The following is a 19,902-nucleotide window of genomic DNA, read 5'->3' on the forward strand; positions in this document are numbered from 1 at the left end:
AAGGGATAGCTGATCATTTCACTACTTACACTGCTGAACATTTTTGAGAATTGAAATTATTTGCATTTCTCTGTGTTAAGATTTTACCTGAGTAACATGACAGATTATAGGTTAATTAAGTGGTATTATTCATATTGATAATTACCAATCACATTATATACTATCTTTTAAACTGCACTTTTAAAACTCTGCATTATATTGTTAACATTTCTTCTTTTTATGGCTGATACCTGGTCCTTATTGTTGAATAATATGTAATTTTATCACTATGTCCAGCTTTTTCATTAGTTTATTAGTTCACCAATGGAAGAATAATGTAGTTACTCTCAGTGTTTGATGCCCATGAACAGATCTTCTATTAATACATATTGATTTTGATTACACTTAATTAAATTTGTTATTTGACTACTTCACACATGTACACAATGCATACTGATCACTCGCATGTCCTATACCCTCCCCTTTACTATCACTATCCCCTCCAGGTCCCTAAAAATCTACTTATCGTGTTTTGTTTTGGGAACCACTGAGTTTAACTAGGCCTATTGAAGTGGGTTTGGAGCTATGCACTGGAGCCTAATCAGCTCAGCATTAGGTACACAATCGGAGACAATAAAATCCCATGCCCAGAAGCCATCAATAGTCAATAGCTTAGTAGTAAGGGCCATGACGATGAACCTCCCCTTGCTATGTTCTCTACAACTTCTCATCAGGTTAAATGTCAGCACAGGATTCTTGAAGCTCCTCCCCTGGAACTAAGTGGCTCTTTCTCCATGGCTGTGTTTTGCTTTGGTCAGAAGGTTGTGAAGCAGTTGTTCTGTGTAAGTTCGAGGACTGAGTACCCAAAAAGACTTTCCTTTTGTCATTGTACCATGGTTGGCAACCGAGGCCCAGTTGACAGTTCAAACCCAACTGCCAGATTGCGAAGAAGACAATGTTTTATTTATTTATTTTTCTTATTTTACATATCGATCCCAGTTCCCTCTCCCTCCCTCCCTCGCTTCCTCCCTCTTTTCCACCCTCCCATGCCCCCCATCACCCTCCCATCCCCCCCCAACTCCACATGTAGGGTGATGCCTTCCTGGAGGGGTCATCTAAATCTGTCAAGTCATTTAGAGTAGGAACTAGGCCCTCCATCCTGCTTCTAGGTTAAGGGAGTATCCCTCCATGGGGAACCTGCTCCCAAACAATCTTAAATGAGCCCCCAAAACAGGAATTGCTGGGACGTGCTACACAACCAGAAGAGGCAATAAATCTCTCCCTGTCTTAGGGGACTACATTTGGTTAGCTATCCTGCAAAGAATAGCAACTGAAACAAACACATAACAATGAAAGCAAGACAACCCAACTGAACAGTTTAAAATACAAACTCGCCATTGCAGTTATTGTCTTTGTTTGCTGTGGCGCCCTTATACTGTTAGAATGATCTGGCCATCTGTAGAGACATACACAAATTCATTTAAAGTGAAAATTTTAGAGAGGCACTGGAAAAACGATATCTCTATTTTAAAATTAGTAGAATAAAGATGACTATCGAAGTTAACTGTGTGTGATAGAACTCCAGGTGGTTTTCATTTTCACCTTTAAATTTTTCTATATTTTCTAAAGGTTTTCAAAATGGCATGCAGTATTTTTGGAGTGAAGAATTATTTTAAACGCCACTGTGGCAAGGTATATAGAACTTTCACAATGAGAAAAAGAAATCGTAAAAGTTAATGACTAAAACTCCAGGCAAATATTTAAAAGCAAATGAAAATTCTCCCTTTAAGCTCCATGGGAGTTTAATGAAAAAACTAGAACTTTTAGATAATAACTCTTTTTGTCTAAATTGACTTTAATTAAAAACAGGGTGGAATTAGTAGTTAATGAGAAATGTCATTTGTATTCTAGCTATATGTACAGAATAGCTAGACAAGTGTTTGTGGAGTACTACAAGTAATAGAACATGTGATATGTTTTCAAGTGAATTAATGACACACATTCATTATAGTAAAGGTGGGGTCATGTGAATATAAGTTTTCAATGTGATATAAATTGGATGAGAGATCATCTTGTTGCTATTTATTAAACTGTACTTACACTTCAGACGGTTTTATAGGTTTAGAATATTTTAAAATAAAATTCAGAGAGAGTGTAAGTATGGTTACTAGATAACAAATTTGGAAACTTTTCTGCATTAAAATTAATAAAAAGTGCTCCCGTGACAAATGTTTACAATAATTATAAAGAAACCTTCTGTAATATAAAACTTATGAATATGTACAAAATTATAAGACTTATAATTCTAAATTGATTGTAATGATCATAATCCTCTTCAATTAAAACCCAGTTTAGGTTTTTTTTTTTTTTTAAGCTGGTCTTTCTGCCATCAGAGTGGCAGAATAGTAAGCAGAAAATACTTATTAGAGGGATATATATATATATATTTCTCCTTTGAACTACAGGGATTCCTTGGAGCACCAAATGACCTCATAGCAATTTTTTGCCTGTGACTGTTTGTCCCATATTCTCTGCCTCTTTTACTTCTTTTTAAATGGAAATTTTGGCCCACTTTAGCAACATCAGGTCTGAATTGGAGGAGACTATTCTAAAATCATTAGAAATTGAATTACATGGTAATGTCAATTAAGGATCTGAAACTGCTGGTTATTACTGAGGAGTCCAAATAATTCTCCTCAGTTAGCTGAACCTTACAAAATGGACATTTCAAGAGTAACATGATTTTCAAACAAAAACAGCATTGAAAATAGTGGTAGTTTTTATACTTGTATAAATTTCTTAAATGAGCATCTTGATTAAAAATAACTTGGTTGTTATTATTTCTTTATTCATATATTTCACATAGGAATGTTTTTTGCATTTCATGTAAATATTCCAATTTCAAATAAATAAACATCTGTCAAAGGCACAATTTAATAAACTCCAGCTTATTATAGAACTATAGTTTAACACTGAACCAAATCCTAGCAACCAGTTTCTTGACAGTTGTGATGTGGAATCAAACAAGGTATCAATAAACATTCGTACTGTCTTATAAAAAACAAAACAAAACAAAATAAAACATTCACTGGCTCATCTTGTACTCGAATGGATCATTTATTGATGTATGATTTTGTCACACCAGTTGATGGTAATTTGGAATGGAACACTAGTTTAGACAGGCCTTTCAACTATTGACATGTATCATAGAAAAATTCATTCATTACTATTACCAGAAATCTCATTAAAAATAATTTTTAATGTTGGAAACTTATAAAACTACCAGTAAAATATACACAGTTTTCAAATTTCTAATTTTACCTTAGAAGACTGAATTTCATTAATCAAGTGACTCGTTCAAATTTTTCACTTTTGATCAAATATATAACAAGCACCTCTTTTATTTTCTTTTCAAATCACACTAATGTTCCATAAGGGATACCAACAAAAGGTAGCTCAGTCTATTTGAAATTCAAGTTATCACAGAAGTGTTTACTATCAAAGAACACTGGCTGCACTGTGGCAGCCTACATGTACATTTTCCAGTTTTAAGCAGAAGAAGATAAAACCAAATGAAATATAGGATATCAAGGATAGTGATTCAAAAGTCTTAACATTTATTGCAGCTGCATCAAGAGCAATCTTGGGCAGCATGGCAGAATCTCACAGTTTCCCCCAAGGAACTTAAAAATCTGTGAACCATTCTTTGAGGACCTACAGAGACAGATTGGAAGAATAATCACCATGAAAGAACCAAGATCACATTTCCTACCAATACTGGAACTACTTGGTATTTATCAAATAGAAACTGGTTATGCAGCTCTCTTCCTTTCCCCATCTCTTTCCGCTTCTTGCTTCTCATTCTTGTTTCTCTCATCATTATTATCCTTATTTTTATCATATAATACAGTGAAGCCTTAAAAATGTCTAATAAGGAGGGATGTCTGGTTTAACTGAAGCTTAATATATCATGGCTGCTGATATCCATGACATGTCTGTCTGTATCTCAAGAGAAACAGATGAGGAGGAGTAGATGGAGTAGGATGTGTGGTGGGGTGTTGTGGATTTCAATATGGTTAGTCAAAGACTTTTGGCACAGCAAGCTCTAGGGTGTGGTCTGCCTATGTGACAGTTTAAATGCTGAGGGAGAGGAACAGCACTTGCTCTTGCTCTTTTGAGTGACTGGAGTAGAGCAGGCAGTGGAGAGGTAACTTGGAATTGATGCTTTTCACCCCTGGGCAGAATGGCTGGATAGAGGCAACTGAATCAGTGATAGCATATAATTGTATCAGTGAGTGATTGTCCCTATCCTATACCTAAATAAATTCTTGAGACCTTTTAACAAACTGCTGAGCTGAGCCATAGTAGCACATAATTGTAATCCTAGGATTCAGGGAGGCAGAGGCAGGTGAATCTCTGTGAGTTCAAGGTCAGCCTGGTCTACAGAGTGAGTTTCAGAATAGCCAAACTACACAGAGAAACTCTGCTTGTAACAAAACAAAACAAAACAAAAACACTCTCAGAGAAAATGACTATGTTGACCATGTAAATTATCTAACGGGAGCTGATACTTAGAGTCAAAGGAAACTCTGTTATAATTATTTTACATCACAGAACATGGTGCTGAGGATTCTGGATAAGTGGATATGTGTGTTCAGTCTGTGATAATAATCTCTCATCAATGGGACCATTTTTCCAGAACTATTATTTAGGAACCTCACCACTAAAGTCATGTGCTGATTCTGAAGAATAATTGAAGCATGGGAAAATTAAATTATGCATTGCTGGAATCTGCATCAGCAAGAAAAAAAATCACTAGTTTACTCAGTTTAATAATTGTCACTCTTAAAATAACTAGTAATAGTTTTAATATCCTCTTTCCACATTATGTACTCTTAGTTTATTAAAATCATACCTGTTTGGATTATCACAGACTTTTCAACTGGAACAGAAAGGTTAAGCTAGCTACCATGGTGTGATTTTTCAATTTCTGCTCAGACACAAGAGATATGAATTTATTTAACCTCTTAGGGTTGCCTGTATCTGCAATCTCACCTTCAGCTTAGCCTGACATTCACCTGCTGGCTGCTCAGCCTTTGTCCTACTAGCTAGGTTTCCAAACCAGGTCTGCATGTCTCAAGCACCATCAGGCTTATGCTAAGGTAATAGCTCAGTGTGAAACTTTCCATGGCATTCCTCCCAACTCTGTTTAGAATGATTTACTTTGCTTGTTTGCTTGTTTTGTTTGGTTTTCTGAAAACCAACCTAATCTCAATAGAACACAAAGACCAGAATGTGTTTCATAAAAACAAAAATGAACATGGGAGATATTTTCATTTTCTGGTATCTTCTTTAATTTCTTTCTTTAGAGCCACAAAATTCTTATTATATAGGTTTTTCACTTGTTTGGCAAGTGTTACTCCAAGATACTTTATGTTGTTTGTGGCTATTGTAAATGGTGATGTTTCTCTGATTTCTTTCTCAGCCTCTTTTTCGTCTGAATATAGTAGGGCTACTGATTTTTTTGAGTTTATCTTGTATCCTGCTAGTTTGCTGAAGGTGTTTATCAGCTGTAGGAGTTCCCTGGTAGAGTTTATTGGGTCGCTTATGTAAACTATCATATCATCTGCAAATAGAGACAGTTTGATGTCTTCCTTTCCAATTTGGATCCCCTTGATCTCCTTTTGTTGTCTTAAGCTTTAGTTAAAATTCCAAGTACAAAATTGAAGAGATATGGAGAGAGAGGGCAGACTTGTCTTGTTACTGATTTTAGAGGAATCGCCTTAAGCTTCTCTCCATTCAGTTTGATGTTTGCAGTTGGTTTGCTGTGTATTGCTCTTATTATGTTTAGGTATAATCCTGTTATCCCTGATCTCTCCAAGACCTTTATCATGAAAGTGTGTTGAATTTTGTCCAAGGCTTTTTCAGCATCTAGGGAGATGATCATATGGTTTTTCTTTTTCAGTTTGTTTATATGGTGGTTCACGTTGATAGATTTTCATATGTTAAACCATCCCTGCAATCCAGGGATGAAGCCTACTTGGTCATGGTGGATGATATCTCTGATGTATTCTTAAATTCAGTTTGCCTGTATTTTATCTAGTATTTTTGCATCAATGTTCATTAAGGATATTGGTCTGTAGTTACAGGCAAGTGGATGGATGGCACTTGAAGAAACCATCCTGAATGAGGCAACCCAGGCACAAAAAGAGGAACATGGTATGTAGTTGCTCATATATGGATTTTAGACCTAGAGCAAAGGATCACTAGCCTATAATTCACACCACAAGAGGAACTAGGATACAAGATGTATTCTAAGAGATTCATATAAAATCCCTCATAGAAGGGGGAAAGGGACAAATCCCCCATAGCACCTGGGAAGTGGGGGGGCAGTGAATGGAGAGAGAAGTAGGAGAAAGAGAAAGGGAGGAGAGGAAAGCACATGTGACTAGGAAGATTGAGTCTAAGTAAGACTAGAAGACAGAAGAAAAGAGTGAGAGAGAGAGAGAGAGAGAGAGAGAGAATGAACATAAAAGAGAGTGCCATTATTGGTTTGAAGAGAAACCTGAACCTAAAGAAAGGTCTAGAGACCTACAAGACTGCCGCCAACTAACAATTTGAGCATCCATGGAAAGGCTGCCATAAATGCCCTTACTGGATAGTAAGATCAACAACTAACTTATCCATGGAGCCCTCATGTAATACCTGTTGGAAACAGGAACAAACACCCATACATAAACACTGAGTCAAACTAGAACCCAGATGCAGATGGAGAGGACAAGACCAGGCGGCAGAAACATATAGAGACAGTTTACCTGAACAAGGAGGAGCTAATGAGCCCCCAGACTGATAGCTGGGAAGCCTGCTTGGGACTGACTCAGGCCCCTCAGAATATGGGTCTCAGCCAGAAGGACTGAGCAGTCTAAGGGACCTCAGGCAGGGGAGCCAGGATGTATCCCTGGTGCACAAAAGGACCTTGTGTACACATCCCCCATGGAGGGATAACTGCCTTAACCTACAGACAGGAGAGAAGCCCTAGTCCCTACTTCACATGATCTGTCAGATCTACATGACCCCAACTGGATGGCATTCCCCCACATATGGAATTGAGGCAGGGGGATGGGAGGGGAGGGTGGTTAGACTGCATGTGAGAGGGCAGAGAGGGTAAAAGTGAGGGAGGAAGGGAGGGAGGGAGGGAAGGAGGAAGGGAGGGAGGGAGAAGGAACTGGGATTGACATGTAAAATAATAAATTAAATAAAAAAGGAATTAAAAATTAAAGAAAAAGAAAAAAATTTAAATAAATTCCATCTTGCTGTAAACATGGAGTTTTGAACACAGGAAAACAAGAAGCCACTTCTCAGAAGCTGCTCCTCATTATGATATTCCATCATTTTCTTGCCTTATATACACAAATTTGGTACTAAAAATGACATTTTTTCTGTAAATATTCCTACATCTGTTCATATTTCCTCTTTCTTTTTACATGAACACATCTACTGCTATTTATGGTTAGATTTGGAAGAAAGGGGAACATCTATTCTTGTCACTACCTTATGGCTAAGTCCCTTCTGTCCCTCAGAAATTTTGGTTTAATGATTACTGAAGTAGGTCTGAAGGAAGTGATTTTTCATTTTTAGATGGTTCACTTTTTTTTAAAGTTGACTTTAGAATTCTAGGAAACAAATGTTGCCATTATGATGTGTCAAACTTAATTTAAAGAATCAAAAATCTTCATAATTTCTATGTCCATATATAGATGCATTTGAAACTTTCCAGAAGAGTAGTGGTTTCTTCATTCTAATACTTGTTTTTCATAAATGCATGAAAGTATCTGCATTATTTCCTGTTCTTACTATGTTGAGTCAAATGAAGTATAACCATACCTTAAGACAGATATACTTTTATTTTTCTTTAGGGTGAAAATAGCATTAAACAAAGGCAGATGAGAAAGCAAGTGTTCTAGTGATTTCAGATATTTTTCTGACACTTGTGCACTGCTACATTTAGCTTTGTTTTGCACACATCCTCAGGGAAGGCTTCTTGTTTGTGTGCTTGTGTCTGAGTCAGAAAAAGATTGCCTGGTCCTCTGTACCATCCACCCAGGAATGCTACCACCTCTTTGTAGTTAAGACAAAACTGTACATATATTTGCTGCCTCACTGTGTTTGGGAGAACACAGGGCCACTTATTCCTCCAGTTAGAGGCCCACCAAGAGACTGTTACTTTTGTTTTTTATCTTTTTGGATACAGTGAATTTTCATAGAGTAGAAGCTAAAAGAATATAAAATAATAAAATCAATATCTAACATTACTCAGGTCAAGGGGAAAAGCAGAAAAAGTAATGGATTTGATGATGGGATAATCATTGTAACATGAGAGAAACAGACAGACTGAAGTGTTAAATAATTCCCCCAGTGTTTTTCCTTTTCAATCATAATCATTGACCTCCTGACACATCCTAATTTTAGTAAGAGACAATTCTAAGTCAGAGGAGTTTCATTATATGTAGTAATTAAATTTATGTTACTAACATATTAAATATTGTTACAGTTGAAATGACTTTTAAATTAAGTTTTTAGATTTATTTATTTGAGTGTTTTGCATGCATGTATGTATATGCACAACACATACTCCAAGCTCAAAGGGAATTGAATACTGGAGTTGCCGATGGCTGAGAACTAGAGTTAAAGTTGCTTGTAAGGCAACATGTGGGTGCTGGGAAATTAACCTGGCACTCTGTGAGAGCCACAAATGCTCTTAACCACTGAGCCATCTATCCATCCCCAAGATGATTTTGACAAGTGTGGCTATCTCAGTAGTCTCACATCCAGTAAGATGTGGCCTTACCTCCTGTAGCTAATTCTAATGTAACACAATTGCCCATTCATTCCTGAACCAGCTCAGCTCAGTTTCAAAGAGATGGCAGCTCCTATGTCATAGACACCCTTATAGTATCATAAATCTTGATCATCCATACACAGTGAAAGGCATTTGATCATCTTTCTAGGATTTTTGTCCTAATATAAGCTGACAAAGTTATTTTTTTTCAAGACAGGGTTTCTCTGTGGCTTTGGAGGCTGTCCTGGAACTAGCTCTTGTAGACCAAGGTGGTCTCGAACTCACAGAGATCTGCCTGCCTCTACCTCCCAAGTTCTGGGATTAAATTTGTGTGCCACCACTTTCCAGCAAAGGTATTTTTATTAACATAGAATAGAAAAAAATAAACCCCTGATTTTGAACATTTTCTTTTTACTAATAATTATTGCCTGATTGCAATCACTATGCACTTTTCAGAAAAGGGCATTTCTATGGCAAAGTGGAACTCTAATATCCACCCAAGGCAGGGTCAGGGCTAAAGAAATAACAAATGGTATCCTTGACAGTGAAGACATTTGCAAAATCAGGTCACATCTTACCACTTCTCAGGATAGACAGAAGCAAAGGACATTGTGTTGGGTAGATTGTCAAAGGATTTTAAAGATCAAATACTAGCAAGCATATTTTTCTTCTCATTCTCATTTAAGCCACTATGGCCTATATCACACAGCAGAAGAAATGGTGTAGATAGAGAAGCCTGGGTTGAAATCACAGTGTGAGATTTTAGAGAGTAAGTACTTTCATGTTGTTGTAGTTTAGATATAAAAAAAGAAAAGGGGAAACTAGACAAATTGCTGCTATATAACTATGGAGATGCTTGCATACCCATAAGAAAAACAAGGTGATAATCAGGAAAATAATCTTGACATGGGAATCAAATTATTTAGCATTGAGGAAGCTTCTAAAATGCAAAAAATAATTCCAGTGTCTTTCAAGGGCTACCAAATTCATTTGGCCTGTCCAATTTAATCTTTACAATCATCCTACAAAATAAATCATAGCTCTGTCTTCATTCTGCAAGATAATGTTTTAAATTAAGTAATTTGTTTGAAATTGTGCAACTATGAAGTTTGAAACCAAGATCTTTGCTTAGCTTTGCTTGGTGTTTAAGTCCATATCTTTAATCATTTCTCATAATAATATATTGGGACACCTACTCAATCTGAGCAAAAGCTAAGAAAACAGATGGTGGCCATCCATGTTCAGACCCTTTTGTGGGGTCTAGAAAAACCATAGTGTGTAGTAAATCTGTGTTACATGAAGCCTAATATAATGTGCTAACATATTCATTCTCTCCTAATTACATATATGAAAGGAACACAGGTAATAATTTTATTCATTTTAAATCTTCAAATGTCCATATGTGTTCTGCTTATAGCCTGATGTCAGAAACAGTACATTCAAAAGTAGCCCCTACAAAATAAGTTAAATGGATGGAAAATCCTTTAATTCACACAATATGAAGTATGAGAGAATGATATCTAGTGGCCTTTAAATGGTCCTTCTTATTTGCTTCTTTGTTTCTGTTTTTCTGGGTTCTACTTATGTCAATATCCATTTCTAAAAACTTGCAAAGATTCCCAACCATAGATAAATATAACTCACTTTAAATGCCTAGACATGAAATTTAAGAGACTCAGTATGTTGAGTTCAACTTTTTTTTTTTTTTTGAGGTAGATAGAACAAACTTTTATTTTTCCCATCTACATACAAGGAATGAGTACTTGAATCATCTAAGAGATGGGTTCAAGATCAAGAGAGAATTAGTGACAGAATTGGGACTATATCCTGTAATTAGAGGAAGATACTTCCAAAGAAAAGGATATGGAAGTAACCCCCTTTGATTTTTTTTTTTTACATTTTTTTAATTTTTTTATTTAATTTTATATAACAAAGTCCAATTAAATGAAAACAAACATTTATACACAATATTCGGGAATTTGGGCGTCGTTCCTTCCAAACTACTTCCTGCTGGTAAGGGGCGCTGTCTTGGGGGATTTGAAGAAGATTCAGATATCCTGGCTGTAGTCTGTAGGGCTGTTCTGTCCAGTGAGTTCAACTTTTTATTCCATATTTAACATCCTCTGATGTCATACTTTACAAAAGTATTCCTCTTATGTTTTAGAAGTTCTCATTGACTTTCCAAATATGTACCTAGGTTTGTTTAGTTATCTGTTCTCATTTGGAGTTGGGTGTGTGTGTGTTCACATTAATGTCCCCTTTCCTGCTTTATTTTAGTTTAGTTGTCTTATGAATTAACAACCCAGCTTGATGATAAATCCATAAGTAATTTAAATGTATTGTTTATCATATCATACAGATACTTACACTGAATATATTATTAAAAGATGTTGTGGTAATATTGTCTAGTATATCTACATTTTTTTCTTGGTTGTATTTTATAAATAATTGATCTTTTATTTGGTCATTTTGTTTGTCAAAACCACATTTGTTCAGCAGCACCTACTCACTTCATGTCTCTATCACAGTTTGATAATTCTCACAGTATTTTGAACTCTTATTACATATGTTTGGTAATCTACAATCAGTGATCTTTCTGGTTACAACTGTAATTACTCTGAGGAGTCATGGCACAGATGGCAAACTTAAATAATTAAATGTGATTTCCTACTGTTTCCATATTTCCCTCTCCTCAGTCTTCACTTGCTTTTGAGACAGAGTAATAATGAAGTGGGGCCAACTGTGTATAATTGAAAGAAGTCCTCTGCCTCTTGGCTTAAATTCAAAGCTAGAAACAATTAAGCTCAGTAAGGAAGGGACTTTCACTGAAATATTAGTAGCTGAAAGCAAGAGCTCTTGTACCAATCACTTAGCCAACTTATCAGTAAAAAGGAAGGTTCTAGAAGGAAATTAAGCATTGAGCTTACAAATGATAAGGAACCAAAATGTTGGTCTGCTGATATGGGGTAAGTCTGACGAAAAGATCAAACCAGGCAATAAATTCCATGAAGTCAATTTCTAATAGAGAACAAGTCCCTAAATGTCAATCAGTTCTGTGAAAGTGAGCAGTGTGAGGAAGGTTCTGAAGAAAATTTTAATCTAGAAGTGGTTGATTCCGGTGGGATAAGAAAAGAGCCATTTCTATTTGAAAGTATAAATAATTGAAACAACAAGTAATGATGAAAAGATGTAGCAAATCATCAAAAAAAAAAAAAAAATCCAGCTAGAACGATTGAAGAAGCTTACTAAACTCAAAGCCAATTTCCAAAATATGCCCACAGCCTTCTATTGGAAACCTCTCATAGCTAGAGACAAATGCCAATGCCTGTTGTCAGTGATTCAAAAGTCTGACTGTTTCATGTTTCAGGTGCTAATATAACTAGGAACTAAGTTAAAGTAGATGATCATCCATTTTGAAATTCTGCTTGAGGTCATTTAAATGGAGTACATCTTTCTACTTTGCATTTGCTTTCTGACTGCAACAAAAATTGGGTGAAAGAACAATTATTTGTAGCATATTTTATGTAATATTTAAGCCCAGTATTGACACATACAAAAAAAGAAATATTTTACAAAGAATTGTTTATATTATAATATATTGTTTTTTATTGTTATCATTATATTATATTAGGAGTAATGTGTAAATATTAATTCTCATTTGCAGTGATCTTGGTCACTGAAGAGCAGTTTAATGAGATTATGTTTTTCTATTTGATAATATAGCATCTGTTCTGCATCTCAGGGTTCAAAGAGTAATTTCACATACAAATCTTGTTATTTGAGAAATACATTTTATAAGGCAAATTCTGTCATACAGAGAACCTTTGGTAAAGATTCAGTATTAAATTCCATTAAGGATATTTATGATTGTTGGAAGGTCATGATGTTGGAATGAATAAGGCCATGAAGAAGGTCGATTCCAACTTTCATGGACGATGTTGATGAGTTCCACCTTTACTTGGATGAAGTCACCTCATATAGGGGAGGAATAGTAAAACAGCTAGAAACAGCAGGGGTCTTGAAGAGCTGAATGAAATGCTAAGGTATCTGGACAGAGCTACTTGACAGAAGACTGGATTTTATGGATAAGCACAGGGGTTAGATTTTGAGACAAAAAGATGTCAAGGTTATCATCTGAAGAAAAGTAAGTTTATGGACATGCTGTCAGTTCACTGATGAAGCCGTGGCTGAGTTTCAAAGGTTGACTCTGGTTCTGAAAAGAGGTCCACAGTCAGCAAAATGTTATGAAGCAGGAGGCCCTGCTACTGAAAAACCTTTCTTAAGGGAAGTGATCACCGCAAGTGGCAAATGTCAATCCTATTTACTATGAAGATCTTGCTGAAGCCACTCAATCTTCAGCAGCTGCCTCTCTGATCAGTCAATAGCATCAGCATTTGAAGGATCAGATGGTCATTAACTTGTTCTGTTTGTGTGAAAATGGTCTATACAGCTATATAGCTCTGGCTGGCCAGCTGCTCATTGTGTAGTCCAAGTTGGCTGAAGCATGCAGGCCTCCCTAATCACCTTCCCATGTTTCGGGCTTAGATTTGTAACACTATAACCACTTAATAGAGGATTTTTGTGTGTGCTTTTTGTATAACACATATTTCTTCTTTTGGAACATGATATTACTGAGCATTTTTACAAATCTTACAATAGTGTAAATATAAAATTTATACATAATTGAAAACAAAAAATATTTCTGAGTCTTGTGTAAATTAAGATTATTTTAATGAAAACCTGTAATTAATTTTGAATTAAAAGAAATATTTAATCAAATATAATGATGAACAAGAATTGTCTTATTAATGATAAATGAAATTGTAAAATTATCTGTTCTAAGGTTACAAAGAAGGTAAATATTAAAAACTGTCCATATTTTATTTGAAATAAAATTTTATAACATAACAAAAAACTCATTTCAGCCAGCCACAGAATGTTCATAGCTCTGGGTCTGTAGAGGACCCAGCATCAACTGAGTATAGTTCAATGAATAAACAGTAGATAGAAGTATCAGCTGACTAATTCATTTAGATCATTAAGAATTCTGAAATAAGAATTCTTTCAGTCAACCTATGGCTCAAAGCACATATATAATTCTGCAGGCCAGTGGGAGCCTTAGCATTCAAATGTGATGAACCACGGATAAAATTAATTTTACAACCACAATGGCAGACTGCCTTAACCCATAATATAGTGTCCTTTGCACATGATGTTTTGAAACATCACAGTGTTTCAGCTGATATTTCAAAAAAAGTAAATTAGCTTACTGCTAATTTACTCCTTTAAAAACATAATTATTCATAAGGAAAAACCCAATTTTTTGGGTCTTAAATCATTAATCATCAAATTAACTTAGTTACTTAATTTCCTGATTTTGAAAGAAATGATTATTTTCACCTGGAAAAGATGAAATATCATGGGAAAGCCTCTATTGATGTTATCTATAATAACTGTCTTCTCTTATATAGGCTTCATAAAGATATAACATGGCCACTTTCCTATCTCTGTTCAGGTCCCACTTCCCAGCTTTTGTCAGAGCCCAGAGGTCACTCCATCCCTCATGATGTTACCATAGGAGCAGTTTTCAGTCAGTTCTCAGCCCAATCAGCATGATGCTTTCTACCTGTCTCATTTCCCAGTTTAAGTTCCTTCCTCCTCATTTGTCCCTCCAACCACCCCTTTCTCTGTTTTCTAATGCTGTCTCACAGAATCTGTGATGTTTTCTCAGAAGTGTCCACCTCCTCTTGCTCCTTAACTCTTCTTTCTTGATATAAAGATCCCATAGTTAGACATTCCTTGATCTTCAAGAGAAGCAAATGGCATTTCTCTCATACATAGGGAAAGAGCATTCTGACATATGTGGTTCACAGTATAATCTATTTGCTTTATGTATTTTCTTTCCAGGAATTTTTTCATTAACTTTTGCTTTTATAGCCAATGGCTGTTATGTAGGCATTAGCAAAAACGACATGGGCTGAAGTATTTATAAACTGAAACTATCACAATTACTTGATTATTTAAATGAGAATTTAGTAGAATCCAGTTATTCATTGATATTTATGACCTGAAATATATTCCATTAATTTGAATAAGTTTAAAGTTGAAGTTAGTTACAATTAGATAATCCCTTATAAACATACCTGGAAATTGACCTTGACTGGGTTATGGAAGAAGCTGTACTTTGATATTTGAGAGGATGAGTCAAGAACTTCCCAATTTCAAGGATTGTCTGGGCTTTAGAGTGAGTAAAAGGCTATCCTAGGTAATTTAGTGAGACCCTATCTCCAAATTTAACATGTAAGAAGTGGGCACGGATTCACATCAATGATAGAACCTTTACTCAAGATGTCTGAAGCCCTAGGTTTACTCTCTACTATTGGAAATGCTCTCTCTATATAATTAGTGGTGTACAGAAACAAGAACAGCTGTTATAATCTCATATAGCACATTAGCAAAACTAAAGAAGAAATAATATTAATAGAAACTCATTGCAATAGAGAATCTGTAGCCCTTAGAAAATATGTGTCCAGAGAAAAACATATGATCACTTCTAGGCAATTTTATTGTGGAGAATAAGGTAAGTATTTAAATACCTGATAAAATTCTAACTTCTGCTTCATTTCCCATTCTTGTGCTGGCTGGGTTCCGAGCTGTGCAACGGTAGACTCCAATGTCCCCTGGTTGAAGGCGGCTGATTTGCAATGCTCCAGAAGGCAAGACCACCACGCGGGAGTCTCCTGGAACTGGGAAGAGGTCTTGTTGATTTTTCTGCCAGTGTATTGTTGGCATGGGTTCTCCAATGACTTCACATTTGAGTAACACCGTATCTCCCATGAAGGCTGTTATAGATTCTGTCTGGGAAAGGAACCTCAGTGGTCCTAAGAGAAACAATGAAGAAAGGATGAGTCAAATAAAAGATAATAATTATCAGTATTATGTGTTCTTTATGAGACATTGATCATACATGGTTTATATTTAGTCTTCTAACTTCATAGCATATTACATCATATCAGGCACAGTGAGTAGATTACTTGGCTAAGATAAGATGACAATATTATCTTGAATTATAATGTCTCTAGAGGCTTCTTCTTTAATTATAACTTTGGCTAACAACAACAACAAAAAAGAACTTATGTAAGAAAAACAGAACAGATAAGTTTGGTCTAATTTTACAAATGAAGAAATTGTGCTTTGAAAATTAAAATTCCACATGAAGGGTAATGGTGGTATTATGTGTCAGTGTTCCAAATAGGACCTTGTTTTTTCTTTTTCTTTCTTCTTTTTTTTTTTTTATCCCAATGTGCTATACTCTCCCAGTTGCCTAAAATTAGACCAATATATAAGAAGCTACCAAGAACTGAGTGAGTATTGTAATTGTAATTTGAGACAATTTTGAATAAAGAAGACAGATGTTCACTTGCAATTATAGAAACAGACAATAATCAATGGTAGGTTGACAGTTTAAAGTGAGTATTCACTATTCCCTGGTGCAGTTGCAATGTCGAAAAGAAAATTCTAAAGTTGAAGTGAGAATGGCTTATGTTTCCAGCTTTTATATATCACTTATACATACAAAACATTTCATACTGTGTTTCCTTTCCTGGTGTGTGTAGTGGGACAATAACTAGTCAGCATGACTGCTTTCATGTTCATGTCAAGTGACATGTGAAATGGTTTGTAGAGATGGATAGGGATGAAAGGGAAGAGACACTGACTACCATGGAGCAAAGCATGGTGAGGAAGAGTATCTAGCTTGATGCTGCATTGGAGAAGGGCAGGAGGTACTCTGACCTTGTCTCACGAAGCCTTTCATGAACTAGAGTATATCATCATCCTAGACTTTAGTCACTTTATGAGTCTAAACAAGTCTGTATGAATTGTATCATTGTAAAACAATGGACAAATATTTCTAGAGCTAACTGAACCTAATAATTTTTTTTGATTCTTGCTTTCATCACCATGAATACATTCTTATATTTTAATTTTCCTTTTAGACACATGTTACAATAAAATTCTTTTGACCACCCCACCCCGAACACCCTGGGTTGGCCTCTGATTCTGCTGCTCCTGTGTCCTGTCCCCTTGGAGAGGGGGCCCTTGGAGCTCTGATACACCCCCACTCATTCCCCAAAGCAATCCTGCCCCCCCCCCCCCGTGCCCTACCCTGCCCACTTTCCTGCTGCTCTGTATGAGCACTGGGACAGAGGGTGGAGCCAAAAGTCCACTCTACTTCTAAGATTTCTCCAAGCAACTCTGAACAAAGGAGACCTGCCTATCCACACAGGACCACCCATAATTTCCACCTGCTTGGTCTCTGACCCCACCTCCAGTCCTCTGCTGCAGTCCCAGGCCCCTCCCAGAGATCCACCTATCTCTGCAGGTCCACTCTGAGATCCTGCTGGCAATATTCTTGACCCCCAAATCCGGGCCTCTGCAAAAGAAAGAGGCCTCAGCTGGAGAGTTCCAGTTTCCAGTGAGATCTGACTATCCTGCAAAACCTTCCCAAGTTTCAGCTCAGCCTCTGTCTTCTTCTGCCAGCCATTGGCTAGAGCTGTTGGCTCGTGGCATCTTCTACTGGATCCTCAGCCCTGACCCCATCCTTGGGTCCCTGTCTGTGGAGAGAACTCCTAGACAGCTTGGACCACACAGAGCTACAGATATTATATCTCTGACCCACATTAAGCCCACCGGGGAAGTACCATAGAGAGAAGGGGAGACCACACCAACACCTACTGGAAGAAGCTATGGGAGGAAGGCAATACAAGAAAACACCTAACAAAAGAAAGACAAGCATGGCACCATCAGAATCTAGAGAATCTACACCAATTAGAACGGAACACAACAACAAAGCAGAGGAAGCAGAAGGGAACAACTTAAAAATTACCATCATAAAAATGATAGAGGCCCTCAAAGAAGATGTGAGAAAATCCCTTAAAGAAATGGAGGAAAAAACAAACAAAAAAGTGGAAGAAATGAACAAATTCCTTAAGGAAAGTACAGAAAGCCAAGAAAAAACAATTAAGCAGGTGAAGGAAACAGTTCAAGACTTGAAAACTAAAATAGAGAAAATAAAGGCAACACAAACTGAAGGAATGCTGGAAATAGAAAAATTGGGCAAAAAATCGGCAACTACAGACCCAAGCATAACCAACAGAATTCAAGTGATGGAAGAGAGAATCTCAGGCGCAGAAGATAAACTAGAAGAATTAGATTCATTGACCAAAGAAAATCATAAATCCAACAAATCCTTAACACAAAACATCCAGGAAATGTGGGACACCATGAAAAGGCCAAACCTAAGAATAATAGGCATAGAGGAAGGTGAGGAAGCCAAGCTCAAAGGTGCTGAAAACATATTCAACAAAATCATCGAGGAAAACTTTTCCAAATCTGAAGAAGGACATTCCCATGAAAGTACAAGAAGCATACCGAACCCCAAATAAGCTGGACAAAAGAAAAAAGACCCCTCGACATATAATAATTAAAACACCTAGCATACAGAATAAAGAAAGAATATTAAGAGCAGTGAAGGAAAAATGACAGGTAACATATAAAGGCAGATCTATCAAAATTACACCTGACTTCTCCATGGAAACCCTCAAGGCCAGAAGGTCCTCGATAGATGCTCTAAAAGTATTAAGAGAACACGGATGCCAGCCTAGGCTACTATATCCAGCAAAACTCTCAATCAATATAGATGGAGAGAACAAGATATTTAATGACAAAACCAGATTTTCCCAATATGTATCTACAAATCCAGCCCTACAGAATGTATTGGAAGGAAAACTCCAACCCGAGGAAGGTAACTATGCCCACAAAAATGTAGGCAACAGATAATCCAACTACACCAGAAACCAAGGGAAAGCAGAACTAATTATATTCACAATACCACTGCCAACAACAAACCTAAATCAAACAAGCATCAACAATCAATGGTCCTTACTCACCCTCAACATTAATGGTCTTAACTCACCTATAAAAAGACACAGGCTAACAGAATGAATACGAAGACAGAATCCATCCTTCTGCTGCATACAAGAAACACATCTAAGCTTCAAAGATAGACATTACCTCAGGGTAAAGGGTTGGGAAAAGATTTTCCAATCAAATGGAAATAAGAAGCAAGCAGGCATAACTATCCTAATATCTAACAAGTTAGACTTCAAACCAAAATTAATCAAAAGAGATGAAGATGGTCATTTCATATTCATTGCAGGAGAAATCCATCAACACAAAGTCTCAGGTCTGAACATCTATGCCCCTAATACAAAGTTACCCACATTCGTAAAAGAAACACTACTAAAACTCAAAGCTCATATAAAACCTCACACACTTATAGTGGGAGACTTCAATACACAACTCTCAACACTAGACAGAACCACAAATCAGAAACTCAACAAAGAAACAAAAGAATTAACAGAAGTTATGTCTCAACTGGGGTTAACAGACATCTATAGAACATTCCATCCAAAGACAAAAGAATATACCTTCTTCTCTGCTCCACATGGAACCTTCTCTAAAATCAACCACATACTAGGTGGCATAACAAACCTCAACAGATACAAGAGAATAGGAATAGTCCCTTGTATCTTATCGGACCACCATGCTTTAAAATTGGAATTCAACAACAACACAAATAGCAGAAAACCTGCAAACTCATGGAAACTGAACAATGTGCAATTGCACCACTCCTGGGTCAAAGAAGAAATAAAGAAATTAAGGATTTTCTAATATCCAACAAGAATGAGGACAAAACATATCAGAACTTATGGGACACCTTGAAAGCAGTGCTACGAGGGAAGTTCATTGCACTAAGTGCCCATATGAAGAAAACAGAGGATAGTCACATAAGAGAATTAACAGTGCAACTGAAAGCCTTAGAACAAAGAGAAGCGAACTCACCCCGTAGGAGTAGACGCCAGGAAATAATCAACTTGAGGGCTGAAATCAACAAAATAGAAACCAGGAAAACAATACAAAAAATACCAATGCAACAAAGAGTTCGTTTTTTGAGAAAATCAACAAGAGACAAACCTTTATCTAAATTAATGAAACAGCAGAGACAAAGCATGCAAATTAAC

The 19,902-nt window shown here is 36.4% G+C and overlaps 1 protein-coding gene across 1 annotated transcript in view; it reads right to left on the reverse strand.

The window, feature by feature from the left end:
* Positions 1–16,945, reverse strand: part of Dcc (DCC netrin 1 receptor) — a 538,940-nt gene extending 521,995 nt beyond the window's left edge. The window contains exons 1-2 of the mRNA XM_051201201.1: positions 16,852–16,945; positions 15,415–15,699 (exon numbers count right to left, since the gene is read on the reverse strand). Coding sequence (XP_051057158.1) covers positions 15,415–15,699; positions 16,852–16,945 — 379 coding nt within the window. The remainder of the gene's footprint in view (positions 1–15,414; positions 15,700–16,851) is intronic.
* Between the last annotated feature and the right edge of the window lie 2,957 nt (positions 16,946–19,902).

This window comes from Phodopus roborovskii, unplaced genomic scaffold (genome assembly GCF_943737965.1).
Source record: "Phodopus roborovskii unplaced genomic scaffold, PHOROB, whole genome shotgun sequence".
Classification (NCBI taxonomy): Eukaryota; Metazoa; Chordata; class Mammalia; order Rodentia; family Cricetidae; genus Phodopus; species Phodopus roborovskii.